A 27,300-nucleotide genomic window follows, 5' to 3' on the forward strand; every position below is an offset into this window, starting at 1 on the left:
GGTTGGCGGTTTCACGATTCCTCCAGGCCTTTGAAGAGGCATGTTTTGGATGATCAGCCATTGATTCCTCGTAAGTGCCAAAAGGACCAAGAACCCTCTTGTAGCTATTGGGACAATAGAGAGCTCCCATTGGATACTGAGCTCCCAGTGGCTCATAAGCATGTAATGGGATCAGTACGCTCAGTGGTGCCCGATATCCCAGGGCCTCCAGCTCTCATACAGTAGATGATGTGTCTGACGGCTTCTCTGATTCAGACGTCCCTATTACAGCGGGTCAGCCTGCTTCGGTACCTTCTGTTAAGCGAGTTTCGAAGACTGTACCACCTTCTCCTGTCGGTGAGTGCCCCAAAGCGACCCTAGTACCAGCTCCTCAAGATCCTTCATTGCTACCCATTCATCAGCGATTGGGCAATGTCCTGGAGCTTCTGAAGAAACCCTTCGCCTCTCCTCAGAAACCAGAGGAACCGTTAACAGGACTTTGGCGCTGTCCACAATTTCTTAGCGAAGAAGAATCCTGAGCAAGAGCAGCCTCCATCTGCATATTCATCCCTGTTGAATTGCTTTCTGTTCTGCTTCCCGTCATACTTTACCACCATGGCACCTTCTTCTCCTGGGTCTTCCTTCATGTTATGGCAACCAGCAGATTCTGCTAAGCTCCCGAAGATGGTTCTCTCGATTTCATCCAAGAAGGCTCTGACAGGTATTGACTCTTGGTAGGCTGAGGAGGAGGAGTTAGGTAAGGCGGTATTTTGTTTTCCTCCTTCGAACTTGTCGAAGAGGAAGTACTGCATGTGTTTTATGCGACCGGAGAGGAGCCCTTCTTGGGGGTTTCTGCCTCCTCCCAAGGGACTTCCCTGACCTCATTGATCCTGCTTGAAGATCGGCCTTCAACTTGGCGAGGATTATGTTTTCTTCCTCTAAACTTGATCGCTTGGTTAAAGACTCTTACAAAGTCTTTGAAATCTTCAGTTTCCTCGACTCGATGTTGGACGCCTTGATGAATAAGATTGAGGACTGTTCTTTGCTGTAGGACAATTTTGCAGCAGACTGGCTCAGGGTTCTGTCTTGTGCTGATAAGGCCATTAAGAGATGGGCACAAGAATTAGCTGCTCTCTTTTCTATAGGCATGTTGAAGAAAAAGGAGCCGTTGTGCTCCTTCACCACCAAGGGAGTGACTCCGTCTCAAAGATCTTTTCTCTTCTCTTTTTGCTCTGCTGGACAAAAGTAGCCTTTTCCCTCGTGCAACAGTGGAACGAGTACAGTAAACCCCCATATTTGGGTTCTCACGATTCGTGGACTTCTCTATGGAACATATATACACATTATTTGTGGAAAATTTGCCCATTTGTGGTATCTTTCACTGAGAAATATTCACTTATTACTATATTTTCATGACTAAATTCACTTTTTGTGATAAAACTATTAAAATACTCAGGTATTAGCATTTTTAGATTTTTTTTTTGTTTGAACTTTCCAAAATAGGCAAAGTGTTTTTAGAGGGGTTTCAAGTACTGCATCTCGTGGATTTTAGCCATTTGGGGGGAAGGAAGGCATCCCATGAATATGGGGGCGGGTTTACTGTAGCTACAGAGCCTGAAGAAGGCCACCACGATCTACAGCCTAATTGACTAAAACGACCAAAGGATCTCGAGCCACAACCCTCTTCTGTCTCAGAAATCCCTCGGCTATCTTCCTCCTTCCAACCACGTCCCTTTCGAGGGGCAGAGGTAGAGCTTCTTCCCTAATTACACACAAACCCTAGATCACCCTGTCCTATTACGAAGAAATCATCATCAAGACCAACCTCTAGCAAGTGAGGATCTGGTCCTCCATCTCCCAGTGGGCGCCAGATTCTTGGGCACTTTTGAAGCAGTGGGCAGCCAGATTTGTAGGGACCATGTACAATTCAGGTGTACCTGTGAGTAATGATATTCCAACCCCCCAGTGAGAGACCAATGGACGCCTTTCTCCCCATCGCTCAAAGGCGATTTAGAAGCTTGGAGAGGTTTTCGGCCCTCTCAAAGGAAGTTGCAGCTCTTCTCCAGAAAGGAGTAATAGAGGAGGTAGAAGAATTGTTGTCGGAGGGGTTTTACAACTGCCTTTTCGTAGTCCCCAAGGCATCGGAGGATTGGAGACCAGTCTGGATAAAAACGCTCAAACTTCTTTGTCCAAACCACGAAATTCAAGATGCAGACGAACAACTCGGTTCTCGCTTGATTCATCAAGGGGTCTGGATGGTTTACTTTCATATCCCAATACACCGAGATTCCAAGAAATTCCTGAGATTTGTATTCCAGGACAGGGTTTTCCAATTTCAGGCTCTGTGCTTCGGGTTGTCCACAACCATTCAAGTCTTCACCAGAGTACTCACCCCTCTATCGCATTGGCTTCACCTAATGGGCATAAAAGTTTGCTTATAGCTGGACTACTGGCTCCTACAATTGTCATCCCAGAGGAAATGTATGGAGGACCTTTTCAAAACTCTGCAGTTAGCCCAGGATTTGGGCATTTTAATCAATCAAGAGAAATCCCAACTAATCTCTTCTCAATTGATAGTCAGACAAGAGAGTGCAGTCGTGCACCCAAAAGATCCATCATTTTCTGAATCTACAGTTCTGCTCTGCCAACTATTGGATGAGTCTACTTGGAACCCTCTCCTCCATAGAGATGTTTGTATCATTGGGGAGACCATGTGAGACCTTTACAATTCATCCTAAAGGCTGATTGGAGCAGGAAGACTCTGCCAGATTCCTTTGTCTTTCCCATTATTCTGAAAATAAAGGAAGATCTTCGGTGGTGGCTCGAAGAAGGGAGGTTTCTTGCGGGAAAGTCTCTTTTTCATCCGAGCCCGAACCTAAAATTGTTCTCCAATGCATCGGATCCAAGCTAGGAGCAGTTTAGGACATTTGGGGTGTATCAGAAAACGTGGTCTCATAAGAGAGGAAACTACACATAAACCTGAAAGAACTGAAGGCGATTCACCTGGCGCCTCAGCATTTTGCTGTGATGACTGGTGACACAGTGGTGCAGTGCATTCCGACAAAATGGTGGTGCTTGCATATATTGGGAACCAGGAGGAACCTACCCCTTCGTGGTATGCGAAGTAGCCAGAGATCTTCTTGTATGGGCTTACAACAACACCTGAATACTCACCTGCTTTGTTCAGGGTGTCGAAACGGGCTGGCAGATGAGTTGAGCATTGCAAACAAGTTTTACCATAGAATGAGCTGTTGAATCTACAGGTGCATGACTGTGAAACTGGGGGAGAACTGTTGGTAGACTTGTTTGCAACGTTCAGGAACCATCGCCTTCCCCTGTATTGCTCTCCGGCGCCAGACCCTCAAGCATGGGCAACGGACACGATGCTCCAGGACTGGTCAGACCTGGAGGTATATGCCTTTCCTCTGTTCAGTTTAGTGAGGGAGGTCATAAACAAGTTCAGGACTTCCCATCAGGAACTTCTGTCGGACTATCCATGGCTCCTTCCACAGAGGAAAGATATGCCTCAGAAAACCTCATTTCAACCAGCTTCATCAAGGTTTGTCACTGTCGCTCTGACAGGCTTCAAACTGTCTGGAAGTTTGTCAGAGCGAAAGGGTTTTCAAGAGAGTTTGCAAATGCTATTGCGAGATGTAGACGCGAATCTTCTTCCAAGCTCTACCAAGCTAAGTGGCCAGTAATTCACAGATGGTGTAAGTAATGTAACATCTCCTCTTCTACCTCTATAGCCCAACTAGCTGAATTTTTACTTTTCCTGAGCCTTCCCGGGGTCTGTTAACATCTACAATCAAGGGCTACAGATTTATGCTGAACTCAGTGTTCAGGCATAGAGGTTTAGACCTCTCTTCAAACCCAGATATTTTGGACTTGATTACATCCTTTGACACCACGAAATGGAAATCGCGATCTCCAGTTTCTTGGAACCTAGATGTAGTACTGCATAGGTTATTAGGCCCTCCATTTTAACCAATTCACACGTCTTCTTTTAGGGATTTATCCAGAAAGACTCATTTTTCATCGCTTTAGCCACAACAGAGCGAGTCAGTGAGTTGCAAGCTCTAAACAACCATGTTGGTTTCTCCCAAGAGAATGCAGTATGTATGTACATCAGTCTTACGGAACTGGTGGGACCTTCAGATCGAGGAAGAGTTTTGTGCCCAGTGAGAGCATTGAGACATTATCTCGAGAGAACCAAGAATATCAGGATTTTGTAACCTCTGGTGCTCAGTTAAGACTCCTTTGTGCCCTCTCTCCAAGAATGCTATTTCATTCTTTGTGTGAGACATTACTGTGGAATCTCACTTGGGAAGTCAAGAAGATGGTTTACCTTTGTTAAAGGTAAAAGCCCATGAAGTGCAGGCGGTAGCCACGTTGGCTTTCAAACAATCTCTCTGTGTACGATTATCCAATCGACTTATTGGAAGTGTCGCTCGGTCTTCGCCAACCATTATTTACGTGATGTCGAGACAGTTTTCGAGGACTAAAGTACGCTGGGTCCATTCTCCGCGTCTGGCATGGCACTAGGGAATGAGGGGTAGGAGTGATCCTTCTATTTTCTTCTCTCTCTCTTAGCCTTGTTTAAAGTTGTTGAGTTTTCGGAAGCTGGGGGGTACTTGGTACCTGGAGTACCCTCTGATCTGTGTTTTTTAATGTAGGTAATAAGTTTTTAATTGGTGTTCAGGTAATATAGTTTTTTATGGTTGTGTTTAGTTGGTGTATGTTCACGCCCAGGGCAAGGGCAGTTGTTTTGTTTAGCTTTGTCAAGTCATGTAGTACTTCCTGACCACAAAGCTCCTACTGAAGTAGGGGCAATTCCTCCTCCCCACACATGGATGTAGAGCATAAACGAACTGAGCTCTTCAGCTATGTTGTACTTGTACTTCCCTGGAAGTGGGTGGGGCACTTACCTGCACCAAAACGAAAGAGAACTGCCGCAAATTTCAATTCTAAAGCTGCCGTTAAAGTAGAAACTAATAGCCATGTAATTACTTTGTAAGTATATATACAACCTTATTTTATTATAAAAATGTAATTTTTACTGGAATACAACCGTTTGCCTTTCATTTATGGAATATCCTTCAGCATGAGCTGGAATGGCTGTTGAATCTTGGTAAACAAAACTTAGTTAGAAAAGTGGAGAAAGGGAGGGGGGATTACCCAAGCTGTCCATTCTATTTCCTTCTTCAGCTGCCATAGCAACTGGATACTACCCAATCTCTTTCTTGTGTGCTGTTGGATTGTTGGATGAGTACCTATACTCTGTTTCAAGTCGTTTGTTACTGAAAAATTAACATCCATTGACAATTGGCCATGGCAACACTGGGATGTACTTGCCCACAGACAGAGGATGAGAGAAAAATGCTGGAAAGACATAGGAGAGAATAACAAGCAAATGCTTTTATGAAAGATATTAGTGAGAAATAGGCCCTGACTTTTTTTCTTTTTTTTAACGTTTGATAATTGACGAAATTCTGTATTTTTCATATAAAAATTGTGATATTAAATAATGCACCCTACCCTTTTATAATTTAATGCTTATCAAAAAGTACGCAAGATTGTCCAGTTAGGCTGAGGTTTGTAGGTCCCATTGCTAGGTAACCAATTGGTTTTTAGCCATGTAAAATAAATCTAATCCTTTGGGCCAGCCCTAGGAGAGCTGTTAAGCATCTCAGTGGTCTGGTTAAACTAAGATATACTTTTATTTTTCCTTTACCATATTATCCTTTATTATTGTTACTTGGTTCAAGGTAAAATAGACGCCCCTTAGAAAAATAGACAGCTCAAAATATGCCTCCAAGAATAGATTTTTTTTATATTTCCTTTATTTGGATTTACAGATACTTTACAATGATGGTAAGCTTTTGCTGTATTTAGTAACAGAGAAGGGGAAATGCATTTTGTACTTAGGCCTGTATTGATTTTATCTCACACCAGCCTTGTCCACTCATAATGTTTATCAACATCACATACATTATACAGATTTCCAGGTTTATAGTCAATAATTTGCTGAACGTTATAAAAGGTAGAAACATATTCCAAAATCCATTAGAAATGAGGTGCTCCTTTCTAAGTCACTGGAAAAATTGAAATCATGAGACTGCATTTTGAATGCTTGGCTTCATTAGATTCACATATGACAAGTACATTGATAATACGTGATTAATTTTCAATCAGTTGTTTTGCAACATTTTATACATCGATATACACATGGTTTCTATAAAATACGGTCTGCCTTTACTAATAGCCAATTCTCTTAGTGTTCTCCCTCCAGAATTTTAAGAGCTACTTTAGCATTAACCTCCCTGCCCAGTGCAATATAGCTCTAACCCACTTTATTCTCATGGTGTGATTTCTACTTACTTTCATGAACAGGCAATAGAAGGAAGGTTATTATTAAGATCAGCATGAAAGAAAGGCAGTAACAAGTTTAAAACATTCTGACTAGAAAGGAATTTAATGATTTTTGACTGGGTCAGTCGTGTCTTTTTTTAAAATTCTTTGAGGACATAATGACTTTTATCAGTTAAAGAAAAAATCTAACTGAAACATTTAATTTTGTTAGATACTGGTAGTGTGAACGGGATGTATACTGACGGCCATTCGTATGTTCAATTATTCTTCATGCCTATTTAAGTATGTATGATATAATGTCAACACACTGTGATCCTGTTTGTTCGTGTTTCTGAATGTTCATAGGCAGGGTGGTGTCTGTGTACTGTAGTACTGTTTTCTATTATGTAGATTGTCATTTATAAAATGCCTATAAGAATCGCTATTAAAAAAATATTGCACAGCCAAGTCATTTGGGATATTTACGTACATTTTAAAAGATGCTTGCATAATACAGTATACTGTATATTGTTTGTTAGAAACAAGAACTTTTTCATGTGGTAAGTGCAAGAAACAAGAACTTTTTCATGTGGTACGTGCAGACTGCCACACTGGGATAAAAGCAATAGCAGATCAGTTTCAGCTGAAGTTCCGAATCCAAAAGTCAAGCTAGATCATTTCCAGCAGCCCACCTCCTTCTTTGGTTGTTCATATACTTACACCACCATTTACTGGTAATTAGTTTTTATATCATGGCCCTTGCATATCTGTAGTAACTCAAAAGGACTTTTATCATACAGGTTATTTTTTAACTTTTTGTGTATAATCCCATATCCATGTAAATAAGTGCTTGGGTAGGGATTCAAAGTCTATTTACATTCGGATAAGATGGAATTAAGCAAATCAGCATTGGTGCCATGACAGATTGTTAGATAAGACAATATTCCCATGACAGATCAGCTGACACTGACTGTAGTTTTCCTTGTTCCTTTTTATCTTTTGCCTTTCCCTGTGCTTTGGGCATTTATTTTTGCTGGGTTATTTTGTCTTTTGATTGTGTTTTTCTCTTATGGAGAATAAACAAGACCATGTTGGTGTGAGGGTCATGGGCAGCCATGTAGCTGTTTCATGTTCCCCACTTTGGTACACCCACATATAGTTTTTCATACATGTAGAGAAGGAATTTACTCTTGTCTTTCCTTGTGATGAATGTGCATCATGGAAATTCCTTGTGATGAATGTGCATCATGGCATTACCCTAGTGGGTGACTTATAGCAAGAGGAAGAGAAGGCTTGGGAAGTGTTTGCCAGCTTCTTAATTTGGGTAACTCCCCACCAGAAATGATGCCAAATTCTTCTGCAACCTCCATTTCTCTGGCCACCATTGCCCCCCTGCCCCCAAATTTTTCTGGTTCCTCTCTGTATGGAAGGGATGAGTCACTCACATGCAAATGTCGATACCTCATATGATGATAAGGAAGTGAAAGATTTCTTGTCCTTTGAGTATTTACATAAGATGTGACCATCCTTAAATATCTGGCAGTCTATCACTTGCTGATTTCTTAGGTTCCTCAGAACATTGGTCAACAAGTCACCGTCTCTATCTCTGCTGCAGCAGAGCCAGTGTCTCCTCTCCTACCCCCTTCCCTACAGGTGATTCCCGTGCTGTGGTGTTTAATCAAAAAAGGAAGAGACATTGCCGTCATTCTTCCTCGTCCTTGTCGTCTTCCACTTTGTCATGCTTGTTTTCCTCCTCCTCCTCCTCCTCCTCATGGACTCTCATCACAGAAAGAAGAAGAGGAAGTCCAAGACCCATAGGAAGAGGTCCAAGTGGACTTCTTAAGCTTCTCTCCTCATCGATGAGACAGAAGTGCCAGTCCACCTTCTATTTTTCTTAGGAGATTTATTTGTAATTATGAAATATACAGGGTCTGTGATTTATATAATGTTTGTTCTGATGGGAATACGAACCTATTCTTTCACTGAGGCAGTACATAACGCAAGGTGCGCTGTGGCTGTCACCGACTTAAATAGAAAAGTAAAAGTTTATTGGGTAGGCCTATGAGTCACCTGTGACGTGAGCTGAGTTACCTCTTCCATTTTGTTCTCAGCCGTCTTAGCATGTGGTTGGTTGCTGCATTCATCTTGCTTTAGTTGAGATTTGCTTTTTTGTGTGTCACGTTCGTACCCTTGTATTCTTACGCTGTAGGGACCCTGCCCTTACAGTGCCTTGCCCTCCTTCAGTAGCCCAGTGTGTTATCCCTGTGCAGTGTACAGTTTCTTGTGCTGAAGGGAAGCATATCAGTCCTTTTTTCCTTTTGTGTGATCCAGTCATGTGGGTGACCTCCTTAATGTAGTTTTCATGTGTGTATCATTGCCCCCTTCTTTTTGTTTGTGATGGCTAAAGTGGAGGATATGAAACCCAATATGTGTCCATGATTGTGGTAGATCCACACACTGTGTGTATTTCATATTGGGAATAAGAGTGCACAAGAGAGACCATGTGTGAGGAATGTGCGGGATGGGTATCACCCCCAATGGTCTCTCTGTAAGGAGAAATACCAAAAGGAATGTCAGTTCCTCTGGAGAACCAACTCTTAGCCCTTCTCCATGCCCTCTAGAGTTCCCGACTTCACCAAGACCACCTTCACTGGTGACCCTTCTGGGCAGGTTCATAAGCACCTCCTTCAATGACAGCATGAGAGGGAGGCCCAAATGCAGAATATTCCTTTAGCAGGTAGCAGTTTGCGACCTCCAGAGGGCGCCAATCATTGCCTTCCACCATGTGGAATCCAAGGAAGACAAAGGATCCTTGCAGTTGTCACATATGGCATACTCTTCCCAAAAATCTGACAGAGGTGACAAAGGAGCATCCAAGAAAAGGTTGATAGCAAAGTCTGCAGGGCCCCCTCTTCCCCACCAGCGAAGTGCTAGAGGTTGGGGAGGTCATGATCGCCAAGAGAGAGTGGAGTGAGCAGCTTTTCCCCTTCAGTCGTCTGTTACTTCTTAAGTGGTCTCGTTAGTGTACCCGCCTTACCTCTGTCCTATTCCTGCCACCCATTGCATTTTCTTACTCTTACTAATTCCAGATCCTAATCTCACAATAAACATCCTTTCTGTCTTCTCTAACCTCGCTTTTATTTTTCTCTCCGATGTCTTCACCTGTTCCCTAACTGATTCCTTCATTTTCTTCAGTGTTTCATTCCCCCCACCTTAACTGCTTATTTTCTACTTCTGCCTTCCTTTAGGACTCCCTTAGCTGCTCCACCTCTCACTGTAATCCATTCATTTTCTTTATCTTACCTTACCTTCTAATAAATCCCAAAAATTGTCCAATTTGTTTACTTTCACTACAACCTTTACCTCTACTTCACTTACATACTACTACTATTCTCCCTCTGAAAACTACTGAACCCCACTACTCTCCCTCCTCTCAATACACGGACCCCATGTTGAGCGCCAGTATGTTGTGGTTTCTTTTTCTCTTAGGAACCAGTGTTGAATTTGTTTAAGAGGACTCGTAAAAGAGCAGTGGTCCAGTTAAACAATCTTGGGGGGAGTAAAAGATAGGAAAGAGAAGGATAGGAAAAGTGTAAAGAAAAGTAAGATCAAGAAAAGGACAGAGATAGTATACAAGTTAAACAAGAGTAAGGATTCACTACATATCCTGTTGAGTGAGGATGGCTTTTAGTTGGGAGTGAGTGAAGAAATGGACGGAGTGATGGAGTGAAAGAGGTATTCTGGGGCATAATATTCAGGGAAGTACCCAAGATAGGGGAGTACTTCATATCAAGTGAGAGGAACATAAATGACTTTTTTATGGAGTACGAACGATACTGCAAGGAAAAGTATGGTGACAGGAAGCATCATTGGTTCCAAGGATTGGGTTAGTTTCTGGAAGGTAGATTGTTGGACTTTTATCAAACAATCATGAGTGTAGGAAGAGATATAAAGTTGTGAACGAGATAAAAAGTTGTGAAAGAGAGGATGATTGATCTGGTGAGAAGAGTGAGCGAGTGAATAAGGTATAAGAGAAAGAATGAGTTTGAAGATGTACAGATGGGAAAGAACTAGTGTGTGTCATTGTATGCCCATCAGTTTGAAACTTTAACCAGGAAAAAGTATGGGGATGAAGATATTAAGGACACTAAGATGTTGATGAAGAAGTTTCTGGCTACCGTTCATGATTGTATGGCAGAGTTTATAAATGCAAAGCGGAAGAAAAAGATGAGATGGAACAGTAGATGATTCAAGTGGAATGATGTGCTAGAGTTAGTGGAGGATATTGAGTGTGAGGATGTGGAATACAGGAGGAATGAGAAGTGAGCGTATGTTGGGAGAATGTATAGATTGCAGGATAAGAGAGAGCATGGGTCTTACTGAAATGTAGTGGTAGGCTATTCTTTGGAGACTAGGAAAGATTTTGTAGGAGGGCCAAATTATTATGGAATGAATATAGATTGGTGGGATGAAAGATATATGAGAAGTAATATGCATTGTAATAATGATAACAACGTAATGAGAAATATGGATTATAGGAGAATGGCAGTTGGACAAGGCAGGATAGAAGTAAAAGTAAGAATTTTGGACGAAGTTTAAGCAGGAGTAGGAGTGTTGCTGATATTATGAAAAGAGCAGTGACAGAAGTTAAATGTTACAGGTGTGGAAAAAGACATTGGATAGGCAAATGTAGGTGGGCATTAGGAGCCTGTTTTGCATGCAGAAAAGCAGGACATTGCATGAAGGAATGTACAGAGGTGAAGCTGGTCAGATGTTTTAGATGTAAAAAGTTAGGATATGTAGCAAGAAATTGTGAATCACAAGGAGATTTATGTACAGTATGTGGGAATTGCGGTAGGACAATTTTTCCCTGATGTGAAATAGCCATACGAATAGGTGTGTAATATGTGGGATAGTTGGCCATGCAGCTGGAGCGTGTAGAAAGTCGAGTATGAATCCAGGTGTGAAAGGGGGGGAATGGAGAGCAGAGTCATGGAAACGCAGTATGAAGAGGGTTCATTGGGATGAACCCTCAGTGTCAGTGGTTGAAAGCTTGAATGAATGCAGGCAAGAGAGAGTAGAAGATGGTATGAGTAAGCCAGAGGAAATTTGCTAGAAGAGAAACAGTTAGTTTTAGCAAAGACAGTTAAGACTAGGAAGAAGGGAAAAGGGAGGATACTGTAAGCATAGGAAAACAGGCTGCAGCATTAACTGAGATAGAAAATAAGGTAGATCATACATTTAGTATTTGTTTCCCATTAAGGAAGAAGACAACTCAGACATAGTAGGCAATGATGATTTGGATAGAGTGAATACCATGCAGAAGTATTGGACAATGTTGATTAGTGTTATGTGAATTAAGTACAGAGACTGAAGAGTTCCAGGGATTTAGAGAAAGTAGTCTGATAGTTAGCTAGATATCAGGTTGGTTTGGACAGTAATGATAGGACAGACTTAACAAGTAGCACAGTAGAAAGTGTATAACAGTTGGGAAAAGTAGTAAGGACAGAGATTACTGATTAATTAACAGTCATCCATGTACTAATTTAGAACCTGTGGCAATACTTTGCTGGATATAAATTTTATGTAAGTACTAGGGCAAAAACATAAGATTGGCTTATAGTTAAAGACAAGGAAAATGTAATGCCGTGTTATGTCTGTTTATTAATTTTGTTATTGTTAGTCAACATTCACACATTATAATATTGCTAATAATGGACATTTCTCCACAGTGAATAGTTGTAGAAAGGTTTGCACCCTGTTAGGTGGTGTTTTGATTGGAGCTCTCTGGATCTGAGTGAGTCAGTTAGAATGCTGGCATAAAAACTACTTGGAGGTCTTATGAACTACTAAGGTAGAGTGAGTGTTCTGGAAACCTGTCAGAGAGTCTCCTTTTTGTGAGTAGTATAAAAATAACGTTGATTTATGAGTCAGATTTTCTTATTGAGATGTTTTGAGGTAACCAGTTTGCAAAGAAGGAAGAGTTTTACCTCATCTCATTTGTATGTTGGAAAAACATTTTACAGTGTATTAGGAGCTTTTTATACATATGTATACTAAGTTCTTTTTCTAAAAGGCTCAACTGAGTAAATATTCCTGAAGTGATTTGTTTGACATATGTAGTGTAGGTTTGTTTTTTGGTGTATGTACAGTACTCACTGTATTCCATTGTGTATATTCATGTTAAAGGAAAAAGGTGTATATAGAAAATTGATGATGATCAAGTTGTATATATATGTGTCCTCTTGACTGATTGTAGGTTAGTATGTGGTTAGGTACGGACTGATCCAGTAAATTATTGTATACTGGAAAAGGAAGGTAAATTCTGTTGGTTGTTGATTGCTTGTAAATAAAAAAAATTATAAACCAAATTTAGGTTAAGTAATGATTGTATGATTGACTTCCCCCCAAGATTGTTTAACTGGACCACTGCTCTTTCCAGATACCTTATAAGCAAATTCAACACTGATTCCTAAGAGAAAAAGAAACCACAACACCAGAACCATGCAATACTGGACCTAAAATTCAAATGGTTATCCATCCTATCATTGAAGAACTTTGTAGGGGGAGACAGGGATGAGATGAGTCTATGCTCAATCAGAGTTTTAAGGCAGTACTTGAACCGTACAGCCCCTCACAGACCCACTGTAGACTTCTTGTAAGTACTGGATGTGAGAAAAGAGTTCTCCAGTACTACATGGCCACAGGAGGTTATGAGCATACCCTGTCAAATATTAAAGACCATGATATTAGGAGGATAACCCTCTTGGTGGCATACAAGAACAACCATTCCATCCAACAGGTTTTCAAGGCGTGAACAAGATGATTCTCTGCCCAGTCAGAGTTTTACGGCAGTACTTGAAGTGTACAGACCCTCACAGACCCGCCCGTAGGAGACTTCGTAAATACTGAACATGATAAAAGAGAGGTCTCCAGGATTATGATCTAGTTCTGGTTAAGAGAAATCATAGTCAGGGCATACATGTCCACAGGAGGTCAGAAGCATACCCTGTCAAAAATTAAAACCCATGGGCCCCTCGGTGGCATACAAGAACAGCCATTCCATCTAACAGGTCCCAAGGGCAGGAACATGGAAGTCCTATCGACCTTCATGTCCTTTATCTATGGGACTTGGCCCACCAATCTTTGGACACCTTCACTCTGAGCCCGGTAGTGGCAGCCCAGCAGGTGGTATAACGGTACTGAATCGCTGAGGGAAGATTCTGTTCAACAGGAGACTGGAAATATCATCCAGGAAGGTATGGTGAGTACACGAAGGGCCTAGCCTGTTTTTTGTTGGTGACCTGAGCTATAAGAAGTAGATCTGGAGGCACTGAGAGGTGTGGTACTGGCACACCAGGACATGTCCACTTGCCACTCTGGATAGATTGGCCTCACCTTTTGGTGAGGCTCCATCTAGGAAAGCATAGTCATATACCTGTCAGAACAATACCAAATTTTAAAAAGTAATTTGTGTTCTTCCTGGGATATGAATCTAAGCTTTCATAGGGAGGTTTACCCTCCTCTACTGCCCCCCATGGTTCTGATCTCTCCTGGTCATGGAAGTAAGCAGGACTGCAAGCAGGCTGATTCACAAAATGGAAGAGCTAACCCAGCTCAATTCATGAGTGGCTCAAAGGTGTACCCAATGGGCTTTTTATTTTTCTATTTAAGTCACTGACTGACACTGCACCTTGTGCTGAGTACTCCATCTGTGACAGTGTAGGTTTATATCAAATGAAAAATACGAATTTTTAAGGTAAGCTGAAATAAATTGTAAGAAATTTATATGTTTAACAAGATTTAATGTTGCAAAATTAGACGTGGGAAGCAGACCTTGGATTGCATGGTTTAGTGGTTTCTTTCCAGCAACCTACAAGCTTAGGTTCCTTTTCATGTCTGTTTTCAATTCTATCCTTGGGGATTTACTTCAGTTTTTTTTTTTTTCCTTTCTTTTTCCATCTGGGACTGGGCTGGATATGGGCACTTGGTTGTCCATTCCATTGGATTTTGCATCTGCATTTTAAATAAGTCCTTTTGGTGAGGTGCAACCAAAGTCTTGAAGAGAATCAGTGAACAAAACTTCTAATAGAATGCATCATCACAAGTATTATACCAAACTGTACCAAGCAGCCACTACATAGGCATTCAACACTGTCAAATTAAAAATGTTTAGTTAATCATACTGACATGTGTTATTATAAGGGGGATTTACAATTTCTTTTTCTCTCACCTTTTATATTAGACTTTTCATTCTGCATGCATGGGTCCCTTCTGGTGGAAAGTACAAGTTGCACGTTTATGAAGAAGGTGTTAAATGCACACAAATATGCATGACTTACATTTTTCATATAATTTTGGCTGCTACTGATTAAGTTTATAGGATGAGGCTATAAGGTGCTAAGAAACATAATTTGCATTATACTGGCTTTAGGACCCACTGTGCAGAAAGAAACTTCTTGCTATCACTAAGCATATGTTACTTCAGTAGGCTTGCCAACCTACAGTATTGTAAGCCATGCTGTATATTAACCCTCTAACGCCGAGCCTCTATTTACAAAAGTGTCTGTCGTATGCCGGCGGCGTTCGGGAGTTAGCGCTGCGGAAAAAGTTTTTTCAAAAAATCACAGCACGCTTTAGGTTTTAAGATTAAGAGTTCATTTTTGGCTCCTTTTTTGTCATTGCCTGAAGTTTAGTATGCAAACCAATCAGAAATGAAAAAATATTATTATCATATAAATATTGGAAATATATGACAGCGCAAAAAAATTTCATATATAATTGTATACAAATAGCACTGTGAGCAAAATGTTAAAGCTAACAAGTTATTTTTTTTCTTTGTATTGTACACTAAATTGCAATGATTTTGGTATATAACAAATTGTAAAACGATCAAAGCAACACAGAGAAAATATTATCATAAAATGATGCATGAATTCGTAACGCACGGACGTAAAAAAAAGTTTTAAAAAAATTCACCATAAATCAAAATATTGTGCTAGAGACTTCCCGTTTGTTGCAAAATGAAGGTAATTGATTGAATATTACTAAACTGTAAGTGTTTTAGCTTACAATTGCAGTTTTCGACCATTTCAGTCGAGTTAAAGTTGACCGAAAGTAGAATTTGTTCTATTTATCGTGATTTATATGAAAATATTTCAAAACTGATAAAAGCTACAACCATGAGTTATTTTTTGTTGTATTCTACATGAAATTGCGCACATTTTCATATATAAAACTTTATGTAACGACTAATATAAAACGGTGCAAACATTACGACAAAGTGACGAAAGAATTTCTGAGATGTTCGGCAGAGTTACCGCACGAACGTAAGGAAAAAGTTTTTTTCAAAAATTCTCCATAAATTGAAATATTGTGCTAGAGACTTCCAGTTTGTTGCAAAATGAAGGTACATGATTGAATATTACTAGGTTGTAAGAGTTTTAGGTTACAATTGCGTTTTTCGATCATTTCGGTCAAGTTAAAGTTGACCGAAGGTTGAAATTTTGGCACATCATGATTTATATGAAAATTTTTCAAAACTGATAAAAGATACAACCATGAGTTATTTTCGTTGTATTCTACATGAAATTTTGCACATTTTCGTGTAAGGAAAATGTTTTTTCAAAAATTCACCATAAATCGAAATATTGTGCTAGAGACTTCCAATTTGTTGCAAAATGAAGGTACATGACTGAATATTATTAGAATGTAAGAGTTTTAGCTATAAATTGCGTTTTTCGACCATTTCGGTTGAGTTAAAGTTGACTGAAGGTTGAAATTTTGGCACTTATCGTGATTTATATGGAAATATTTCAAAACTGAGAGAAGCTACAACCATGAGTTATTTTCTGTTGTATTCTGCATGAAATTGTGCACATTTCCATATATAAAACTTTATGTAACGACTAATATAAACTGGTGCAAACATTACGACAAAATGACCAAAGAATTTCTGAAATTTTCGGCTGAGTTACCACGGACGTATGGAAAAAGTTTTTAAAAAATTCACCATAAATCGAAATATTGTGCTAGAGACTTACAATTTGTTGCAAAATTAAGGTAAATAATTGAATATTACTAGAATGTAAGAGTTTTAGCCTACAATTGCGTTTTTTTGACCATTTCGTCGAAATAAAGTTGACCGGAGGTTGAAATTTTTGTAGTCGGCGTGCACGTACGCTCCACACTCGCACCCAACAGACAATTTTAGTCAACGTATGATACGTCCAGTCGGCGTTTAAGGGTTAATATCAACAACTAGAATGCTAATTCTGAAGAGAAATTAGCACACTAGTTGTCTGTTTTCTCCTTCCATAAATATCCAACAGGGAATGAAACCCAGTCCTTCAATTTTATTATAAAGATAAATACTGTACTCATGCACTCTGTGGTATTTTATGTCACAAATGTAGAGGCTATATAAAAAGTATATAACTTAATAATTATATATTTAATCATATGTTACCTATATTCTTTCTGAATTGTTACATTAATACAGTGTTTCCATGTTGAGGAAAATAAAAATTCCGTTTTAATAAATACCTGCTCACAATGAAAGGACTGGTACTCTGATGATCAGGACCTAAAAATTAAGTGGATGACAAAAGATTAGCTGGAAAAAATGATTAACTCACTGAACTAGTAACCTGCACACATTAAAATCTGAGTTGCAAAATATAAGGGATCTACTTGATATATGTTTCTATTCCCAAGGCCATCTTAAAATTTTAAGTCTCACTTTCTTATTCAGACCAGGCAATCAATAAATATCAGAAATGAAATGTAAAATCTGACATTCATAATAAAAATGCTGAACATTAGCACTGAAACTGACAATGAAAGCCATATTTCAGTTATAAATAAAACAGAGTGCTTATGAATTCTGCCATTTTTATTAGTCTCGTCTTCATTCCACTCACTGCCTGTCAAGTTCTTAAGGACTGTAATATTTACAGATGATGATTAATAACTGGACAAATACTGTATCTGATAATCCGCATGGTATACTGAAATGAATGACATACCTTTGAGGAAGTGATGAAGTGAGCATCTGCTCTCTCATTATCCATCTTAAGGGGAACAAATACATCAAATAAACTTTTACGAGTCTCTACTACAAGCCTGTCCTCTCCAACAGCAACATCAATGTCCTGTCCACTGATCTGGAATTTCATTGACTGATCATAAAATTGCAGGCTGCCTAATAATAATATTGCTGCAAAATTCCAGCGCAGTATGAAACATCCACCAGTTGTGCAGTTGAAAAATTGCTTGCATAACAAAATATCATCCATTAGTTGTATGCAGTATTAGAGACCTTAGTACAGTAGTGTGCTTTTGCCCCATGCTGCATGGTTTTGAGTTTATCTTTAGCATTTGTGCTCTATCCTAGCTATTTTTCCCTCCTCCTTCTCTTGCTTTTACCCATCATTTAGGAACAAACTCCTCTGGCCAGACTGACATATGTCTAAAAATTTGTTTCTGTGACATGATTTGACTATAATGACAGTAATAAATGAGCTTATATTCTTATAAGGAAAGATATAAAGGCACTTTTTGGGGTCATTAAGCTACATGGCCTACTCAATATAGTGAAAGCTTAAAGATGTTTAATCGCAAAAATATACAAGGGATTATCGGACCATAAACCCCCAAATTGGATTACCTAACTTTCCAGAGCTGGACAATCTATGGCTTAAAATCAAGAAATCAGAAATAAAAGCATACAAAGATTGAATTTAATCATCTTACAAGATATTCACAAAAACCAAGTACCTAGAATACAATCGGTTTTATACAAACCCAATGATCATAAAAACTGGTAGATAGGCTCCCAGTTGTCCCTACTTGTCCATTAAAAAGTCACTACAGCCAATGCTTGGGCTATGGTTTCCAACTCTGCCAATGTACACAACTCTAAATAATGTCTCTATATTTTCCAATGCTCCTGGCTCCTCCTTTGTTCCCCAAGTCTGGAAAAGTGGGAACAATTATAGGTCAAGTGCTGAACAGCCTGTGGCCACACAGATAACAACCTCAACTGGCAAGAGGCCTTTGGCCTGAATTCTATAGTCCAATTCCAATTCCAATCAACTGGCAAGGCAACAGGCACCAAGACCTCTTTGTCAGTGGCCTGAGCTGTTGAATTCTAAAATCCACAGAGAAATCACTATGAAGAAATGATGTGATATACTGTAACAAATAAACCACTATGAACACTGGATGGGGAGGGCAGGTTGATGGGTGGCACAGAAACACAAGCCACAGATGAAAAGACTGTCAGATCTCGCCCAGGGATAACCGGGAGGCCCTTGGGCAAGGGAGACAATTGTGAAGATGAAGCGTTATCTGACGAAACATGTACCTTGACACTTGAGGCAGCGATGTGATGAATCAAACTTGATGACTTTCCAAAAGAGGAAGAATGGTGCTTGCAGAGGAAAACTACAGCTCCTTAGGTCAATGCTTGCAAACTTCACAAGTAAAGCTAGGTGTACAAACCTGAATCCTACATAAAAGAGGCTGTAAATGGAATTCCTTTTCCAAGGATGACATGAACAAGCTGTAGGCTTACTACTACTGCCAACCATTAAAATTGGGGCATAATGAGAATGAAAAAGCTAAAATTAAACTAACTTACACAGGTAAATAAAAGCACACAAAAGCTGAAAATAAGGAGGTGAACCAAAGGTAACTGTTACTGAGGCCAATGGAAGCAGGAAGTAAATGACCTAACCAAATATAACTGTAAACAATGAACACTTGGCAGGCAAGACAAGGGGAAAAATTACATTAACAGTTGCAAATAAGAAAAAGCAAATCTGTTTCTCAAATAGCACGGTAAAGTTAGGGGAATACAAAAATAAAATATACGGCATTGAAAAACTATGAGAATGAAAAACTGCTAAAATGAAATGATACATAAAGAAAGACAGGAGACTACTTACAGGAATGAATGGCACCACAAAGGTTATTGGCTAAAAGGTAACAGACGCAACACTACAGAAATATTAAATACTGGCTAAAAATGGATGAAAACAAACAAACAATTAAAATTTTCCAAGACACTGCTAAACGTAACAGAACCACTGAGCTATTTGGGAGAAAGAAAGTACATCCACACTTGGATGAGGTACACAGAAAAATGAGGACTGCAGCTGTGTCCCAACAAGACTTAGGAATTGGTGAATTTTTCTCTTTGGGGTCCTTTGTGTCACGCTTTTGGATGAGTTCTGTACAGGTGAAGACTTTATTGATTAATGGGTTTGTGATAACTGTACATCTGAATTCCCATAATTTTTAAAAGAATGTAAGATTATATCTTTAACGAAGAGTAATGGCAAATATACAGAGCATGATGTATATTAGCATATAGGAAGACAAGCATAAAAATTCTCCTGCAGCAACATTTTATATCAAAAAGGATAATTTTAAGTGATAACAATAATAAATAATGAGTCTGAATTAGGATAAAGATAAAGTTATGAATAGTTTTAAGATACAGAAATTAAAATATCAAAAGACCCTGGAGTACTTACCATTTCTGGCAATTCAACTTTAGCTTGCAAAGTTGCTCTTTCCTCTAAACCTAGTTTTTCCAACACAAACTTTGGTTTTACTTTTTCTATCTTTTTGGACGACACTTCACTAATAAGAGGCTTATTCATTGTTGGAGAGGTCTCACACTTTGCTTTGGGAGGGCCTGGTAAATCTTTTGTTTCCCAGTGTCGCACTTTGCTCAACTCCTGGACAAGTGGCATAGTTGTACGTACAGCTTGTTCAGGCATGGTGCCATGATATTTTTTATTCTTTAAGACTGTCCATCCTGAAAGCAAAACAAAAACTAGTGTAGAAAAAAACCATAGATGAGCCACACTGCAGCAATTTTTAAGTACTGTATAAGATTCTACCATTTATGTATTTATTACTGTTCATGAAGCTGGCAGTAAATTAACTATATTACCTATGATTGTTCTAAGTAACATAACCACTGGCAAAAATGCCATTTGGAACTGGGATCAAGGTAACAATAATGCCCAATTTTATAACACTTCTTTGAAAATTTTCACACATGGAAATGAGCTGAAAGGATGATAACCTGCTATGTAAGTATCAACAGATTAGACTACCTGAATGTGAGGAAAGAAAAAATATTTTACTTCAGTAGCACACGTTCAATTTTGCTGTTAGGTCGTAGTTCCAGGTAAGTTGGGGAGGGGGGGGGGTTGTTATGTTTATGGTAATCTTGTACTTGCATATGAGATACATGACAGAGGTATTTCCGATTCAACTTTGGTTGAATATTACAGACTTTATTAAGTGGAATGGAATATAAAATTTAGGCCAAGCGCTAAGACCTATGTCATTCTGTGCTGAAAGGGAAGTTGCAAGTAAAAAGGTAAAGGTGTAGTAGGAGAAAACCCTCACAGCTGCACTATGAAATAATTGTTGGGGAGGGTGGAAAGTACAATGGAAGAAAGAGAATATGAACGGGAGTACAGTAAAAGAATGAAGGAGGTTGCAGCTAGGGGCCGAAGGGACACTGCAAAGAACCTTAAGTAGTGTCTACAGTGCACATGAGAGGTGCACTGAGAGCATTACCCTTGTGGGGCAAACAGTAGTTAGGGTTCTTTGCAGTGCCCCACCTCCAGCCACACTTGTATTGCTTTAAGCCTTTTAGTTTTCTACTGTTCCCTTTGGCTTCTTATCACATAGCTGTTGAAGTGATACACCTGCTTATGGTATTTTTAACTGTTTAAAGATGATGATAATCGACTTTTTCTTTGGTCAATTTTTACTCTATATTTGAGAAAAATCTTATAACCCAGTCCTATTGGTTCTGGAACATGACTATAATAAATGTTCCAATTAAACTTGATAATAACAACAACAACAAAACAATTAATAATAATAATAATGAGGGAAGAACTTGGAATGTGAGGGCACTGACTAAAAATATTTGAAACTGTAAGATGACCTCTATTTACATTCTACAGGGTATCCCTAAATCTGGACACAGGAAATATAATGAATTAAACTGTGTAACTATATAGAGATTGAATGAATGACAATTTCTCTAACTGGAAGACATGGTTGTGTGGAATGGTCTCCTTGTTCACCCTTGACTTTTTTTTTTCTGGGGTATATTAAAGGAGAAGGTGTTACTCAATGGAAATTTAAAGGTATGAGATACCTCACAGAATGCATCATAAATGAAAGTATTCAAACTGATGGAAATGTGAAGTTAATGCTTCAGGTTCAGTGAATCTCTCAAAATGCATCGAATTTTGCATCAGAAATAGTGGAAATTACACCGTAAAAGTTATTTATTAATATTTCAATTAAATAACAAGTTCAAATTTTTTTTACCGTAAATATGCATTTTGCCTGTGTGAATTTAAAGTTTCTTAGAAGTACTCTACTGTATAGCAGTGATCTTGACCTCATTTACCATACAGTAAAAAAATAGTAAGTTTTTTAAGGTAACCGAAACTTTTCGTGTTCATCTTAGGAAAAATACTTAGTAATCAATGTATATTGGGAAGATGCAGCATTTTTTGTAACTTTAATTTTTTACTTAAAAAGTTTCTGTAACTGTACTTTTGGAAAAAAATTCATTTAAAAATGGACCTTTGTTCACAACAGCATCAATTGTTTCTGGAAGGTGATCAAATTTCTACATTACTGGTTTATAGTAAAAGGCCGAGGCTAATTTCATTGATTCCTCTTAATTTTTTCATTTACCAGAATGTATTTTGCAGAAACTTGCTTGCAAAGTTAATCCTTTCAGGTTTTGGCCACTGGCCAACATGTCTGTGCTGACTGCACCTCACTTTGCACTTGCTTATTGTTATTTCACTTTGAGTAGTTATTATAGTTGGTTTTGAACATAATATTCCTTTGGGATGGACCTTCCCAGAAAAGCACCAAATGAAGTTTTACATTTTTCTACAGATGACTTAAAATTTATATCACTGGAATCTGCAAGGGCTAACAACTACGGTAACGTACTCTGGCGGTTTCCAGCACATTCATGTCTGCCTATTAAGGAGAAAAGAGCATTACTAAAATTTTTGAAACATGCCAAAGGAGTTTGGTGTAAGCAGCACTAATCACACCAAGCTCTAATACGAATGGGTGAATGATAGTGGGATATCCCCATTTTCTCTAGTCGCACAGCTTACCATTTTTAAGTATATTAATGAAATTGCATATCTCCTGTGTTGCACAACTTACCATTTTTATCCAAATTGAGACTGTACTTCTCTTCTATGCCTTCCATTGTAGCTACCATGAAGAAGTTATTAAAAAGGGGGTTGTTTATCATCTTTGAGAAAAACTCTGGGCTGATGACAACATCATAGGCTACACATGATTCACCAGCTGTTGTGGGAAGAATTGACAAAGGGAATTAATGTACGGTACTAAAGAATTTTTAGACATTGTACATTATGAAAGTAGGTTCCCACGTTACAGGCATCAAAGAGCATGGGAAATAACTATGAAGAAAGGTAACTGTATTTATGGCGTACTAATTTTAACTATGAGTTCAATTGTACTTGCGGTGGCAAAAATCCCTGCTTTTCCACTGATTTGGTAAAACACAACCTGTTTCCTTCTGATAGACAGGTTCATGCTTTAATGTCCAAATACTAATATCATTACCACTCTGTAATTTAGCCAAACTTGGTCTGGACATGTCCATTTTGGAGTCTTCATCATCATAAAAGAATTTGGTCATACATTTAGTAAACAGTACAAGATGAGAGAAAAAACTTTTAACAGTTATGCAAACCTTTCAACAATGGTGTCATTCATTTGAAGATATATGGTAAATATCATTTTGTTTGGTAAATACCATTTTGTTTATCATTACTAATGAGCAACATTATGGTTACTATGAAAATAATTTACATTTAATGGCATACATAAAAATAGCAATAGTCTGATGTTAGTTCATTAGTGCTAATGCAATCTACAACAATATTTAGCATTACAAAATTCAGTACTGTAATTATAAGCAACTTGAAAAATGTCAACACCAATATGAATTGAGTTGTTTGTTGATGGTCTTAGCATGAAAAAAAACCCACTGTATTGTAAAATTGAAAACATGAAACACTTGAAAGACTTAGAAATCTTCTGGCTTGACTTTGAAAACTTTTTTAAGTTTTAAGGACAAGTAACATAATGCCCTTTTCTAGCCCAGGTCTGAAGGATAAAAAACGGAAAGAAGAATGTTAAGAATGAACCATCAAGGAATGATAGTTCTTTCTGCCTCTTGGAGGAAGGAGGGTTATAAAAATCAAGAGAAACAGAAGCAGGGGGGGAATTCCACAGCTTTGACAAACATCTGCTTACTAGTCAGAGGTACCACAAACACCGGTTCCAAAACTGCATAAAAGGAGGGATGAGACCAGTGTCATCAGCCATATCCTACAAAATGTTATTTATTAAAAATAACAACAAACCTTGGGGTCTGATGTGCATTATTATTACTGTACTAGATTTCCAATACTGTCAAAAATTATATTTTAAGAAGTTCAAGATGGCAAAACCTGACCCTAGGGATATTATGTACTGTCCCAAAGCTGGGACAAAGGAACCTTCATTCTGTATAGAGGCCCAGTGGTAAGAAAGGCTTCAAACTGTCTGGATGTTGGCAAGTCTTAGCAAGTTCATCACCCATAGGGTATCATGGTTACAAGAAAAAAGTACTGTACAGTACAGTATATGAGTGAATGTTGTGTTTTAGTAAAAAGATAGTAGTAAAACCATACTACAAAAAATGAATGAGATACAGGTACAGTATAAGAGAGAGATAATGACAGTTTTTTATGGAACTCTGAGCCAAAGGCATCCTCATTCTCCATACATCACAAACAGGCCAGAGGCAAGAGAGGTGCAAAAAGAGAGGATGGCCCATTTATAAATACCTGAAGACCACAGTGTAGTCCAGACCCTAGGTTGGTATTGTGGTAGGAATTTTGCTCGGGAGAAAATATGTCAATATATGAAGGTCACATTTAAAGATTCCCACAAGGCTTACCTAATGGATTTGTTCTTGAGCAAAGAGTGAATACTGAAGCAAGGTAAAGTTAAAGAAGTTGAACAGGCAAATAGATGGAAAGAATCCAAAATTAATACATGACAAGTAAAGGGCAGAGAGCATATGTGAGTAGCCACAGGTTATAATAAGCCCTGAGAATTAATGTACTACATAATAAAATCCAATGCATATCTCCATATTATCTGTATGTAACAATGAAGGTCTGTAAGTAATATGCATCATCCACCCTTCAAACTGTTACTCTAGACCAAAGTTAGCCCCTCTTAAAAGACTGGCCTTTATTTACGTAATGCAGAATGAAGGTACAGGGGCGTTCCTAAACATTTTGGGGCCCGGAGGGCACAGTCCCATTTGGGGCCCCTCTTATGGGGTGGGAGGTGAGCGAAGTGAGCCAAAGCAGTTGGGGGGGGGGGATTTTTTTTTAAGAACATGAGCAATTGTAGGATGATTTTAAAGGCACTTGTAAATGCAAATTTCAGAAATTTAGCTTGTCTTGTCATAGCAGCAATGGTTAAATTTTGCATTTTGGGGCCTGGGGGGCAATTTCAAACAGCAACCCCCCACCCCCAAGGAACGCCATTGTGAAGGTGCCTTGGTCTGAGCTTCAGAACAGTATGTAATGTATTACACAGGGTTGGGAATTGCCATCTCGACCCTCTTATATCACAATAATTTTGACAGTACTATACAGTAGGTACTGTACTCTCGTCCATGATTAAAGTGATGAAACTGATGCAATATGAGATGCCTATTTGAGACACAAATATGTCAGGCTCCAAGTAAATGTTATGCTACTAAAGTATCAAAGCTAATTAACAACGACCTACTAAAAGGCTGTGATTACAAAAAAAAAAAAAAAAAAAAAAAAAAAAAAAGTGAATCTCATTATATGAATAGCCTACAGAGCCTATGCCTGGGATTCTGTTTGTTAATAGACAATAAATAAATAGAACTGAATAAAAACACCACGCTTACACTTGTCTTTCTCGTGATGAGGTTGTCCTATAGACATGGGAACTCTGAAGTCTGACGGCTCTTCGGACTCTAGGATGGAGATGAGCTCTTCGTCGGAGATGTCCTCTGGTGTTGGGATGGCATCCGAGGTGCAGACATTAATGAAGATCTTGTTTTTCTCTTCATCTCTGGTTTTCACGCACAAACCTGTTGCAATGAGAGGTAAATGGGAGGCAGTGGGACATAAATAAAATGAATATACTGTCATAAATAATATCCCTCATGAATTGATAGTCAGGAATGTGAACGAAACAGTGTTTTCCATCCATGCACTGACCACAATGTCATGCTATCGTGATAAGCTACGATCTCATTTTTATCATTATTTATCTTGGACAGCTTTTATAATCTTACAAGGAGACTAACAATGCATAAACACCGATAAACAGGGAACAACAAAAGTAAAAAATGTGGCCTGAACAAATGATTCTTTACGGGATTTGTACTGTGACATATCTCGAATGATACGACTTTCAATTTAACTTTCACATCACATTTCAGTGTCAAAGGACTGACTAAGTCATTGACTGATTCACTGCTGCGAAGCCTCGATGGCGTAGCGACCGCAAAGGTCAAGGAAGATGCCAATAAAGTACATATATAAAATCACGCACAAATTTGTAAAATATAAATCTTTAAAAGATTTCATAATGCATCCAATCAATCAAAACTGATTTTGTGTCTGAATCTTTACAGTACATCAGAATATAAACATATTAAAACAGAATATAAAAAAAAAGATGACCTGAAAAAGTTACTAATAAAGTCTCCCTTTCACAGGTAAGCCTGAAGTCCAAATATCTGGATAAAAAAAAGTATATATTAGTTTAACCAGACCACCGAGCTGATTAACAGCTCTCCTAGGGCTGGCCCGAAGGATCAGATTTATTTTATGTATTAAGAACCAACTGGTTACCTAGCAACGGGACCTACAGCTTATTGTGGAATCCAACCACATTATGACGAAAATGAATTTCTATCACCAGAAATAAATTCTTAATTCTTCACTGGCCGGTTGAGAGTCGAATGCTGGCCAACAGCTAGAAATGAAAGCTCTACCCACCCCTCCAATGAAGAACTCCAAATATCTGGAATAAGCTGATGAAACAAATGCAGGAAAAAAAAAAAAAGTCTGATTAGAAGACAATGACCACTAAACGCTGATAATACACAAATGATAGAGGCTTACCGCTGATTAGCGAGGGAGTGTGTCAGTCTTGTGTGAAAGAATATTAACCTTTCCTTTTATACGTTAACATACGGAAATTTTGGGGGCATATCTTTTTTATAGTGCACAGAATGTTTTTTTTTGTTATGTTCATGCTAATATTATTAATGCTTGTTTAGTTATTATAATTATTATTTTTATTATTATTATTAAAAACAAAAGCAGTTTTGATTGCATTCGTCAAAAACCGAGCCTTCTCTCTTGAAAATACGCATTTTTATCTTTAAATTAATCTGAGGTTTCTCTAAGTAGGAACCTAACATGATCACACACACACACACACACAGAACAGAGAGAGAGAGAGAGAGAGGGAGAGAGAGAGAGAGAGAGAGAGAGAGAGAGAGAGAGAGAGAGAGAGAGAGAGAGAGAGAGAGAGAGAGAGAGAGAGAGAATAAGGAGTTTGCTTTCACTTTCAATAATGCCGGGCTCTAAGAAGGGCTCCTGCCCTGATATCTTAACGGTACCGGTCAACATATCAAATTCATTGTTTATCTGAATGTTCTTGTTTAACATTTTGCGATAATTAAATGCAGTTCTTACCCACAGACTACTGAACATTTGAAACACACACACATTACTATTCTTAGCACTGTTTCTTACATTTTTTGACATAATGTTTAATCTTGACTGATTATAAGCGGTGGAGTAATAAAAA

At 38.6% G+C, this 27,300-nt stretch overlaps 1 protein-coding gene across 2 annotated transcripts in view; it reads right to left on the reverse strand.

The window, feature by feature from the left end:
* LOC136841597 (PIH1 domain-containing protein 1-like) overlaps positions 1–27,300 on the reverse strand; it is a 71,719-nt gene that overhangs the window by 26,228 nt on the left and 18,191 nt on the right. The window contains exons 3-8 of one of the 2 annotated variants that reach the window (XM_067108667.1): positions 25,379–25,564; positions 22,570–22,716; positions 19,872–20,158; positions 17,358–17,495; positions 16,876–16,915; positions 14,121–14,484 (exon numbers count right to left, since the gene is read on the reverse strand). In XM_067108667.1, coding sequence (XP_066964768.1) covers positions 16,880–16,915; positions 17,358–17,495; positions 19,872–20,158; positions 22,570–22,716; positions 25,379–25,564 — 794 coding nt within the window. In that variant the 3' untranslated portion in view covers positions 14,121–14,484; positions 16,876–16,879. Of the gene's footprint in view, positions 1–14,120; positions 14,485–16,875; positions 16,916–17,357; positions 17,496–19,871; positions 20,159–22,569; positions 22,717–25,378; positions 25,565–27,300 lie in introns of those variants that run through there. The other variant, XM_067108666.1, reaches the window with a different exon arrangement.

The sequence above is a fragment of the Macrobrachium rosenbergii genome, chromosome 9 (genome assembly GCF_040412425.1).
Source record: "Macrobrachium rosenbergii isolate ZJJX-2024 chromosome 9, ASM4041242v1, whole genome shotgun sequence".
NCBI classification, from domain to species: Eukaryota; Metazoa; Arthropoda; class Malacostraca; order Decapoda; family Palaemonidae; genus Macrobrachium; species Macrobrachium rosenbergii.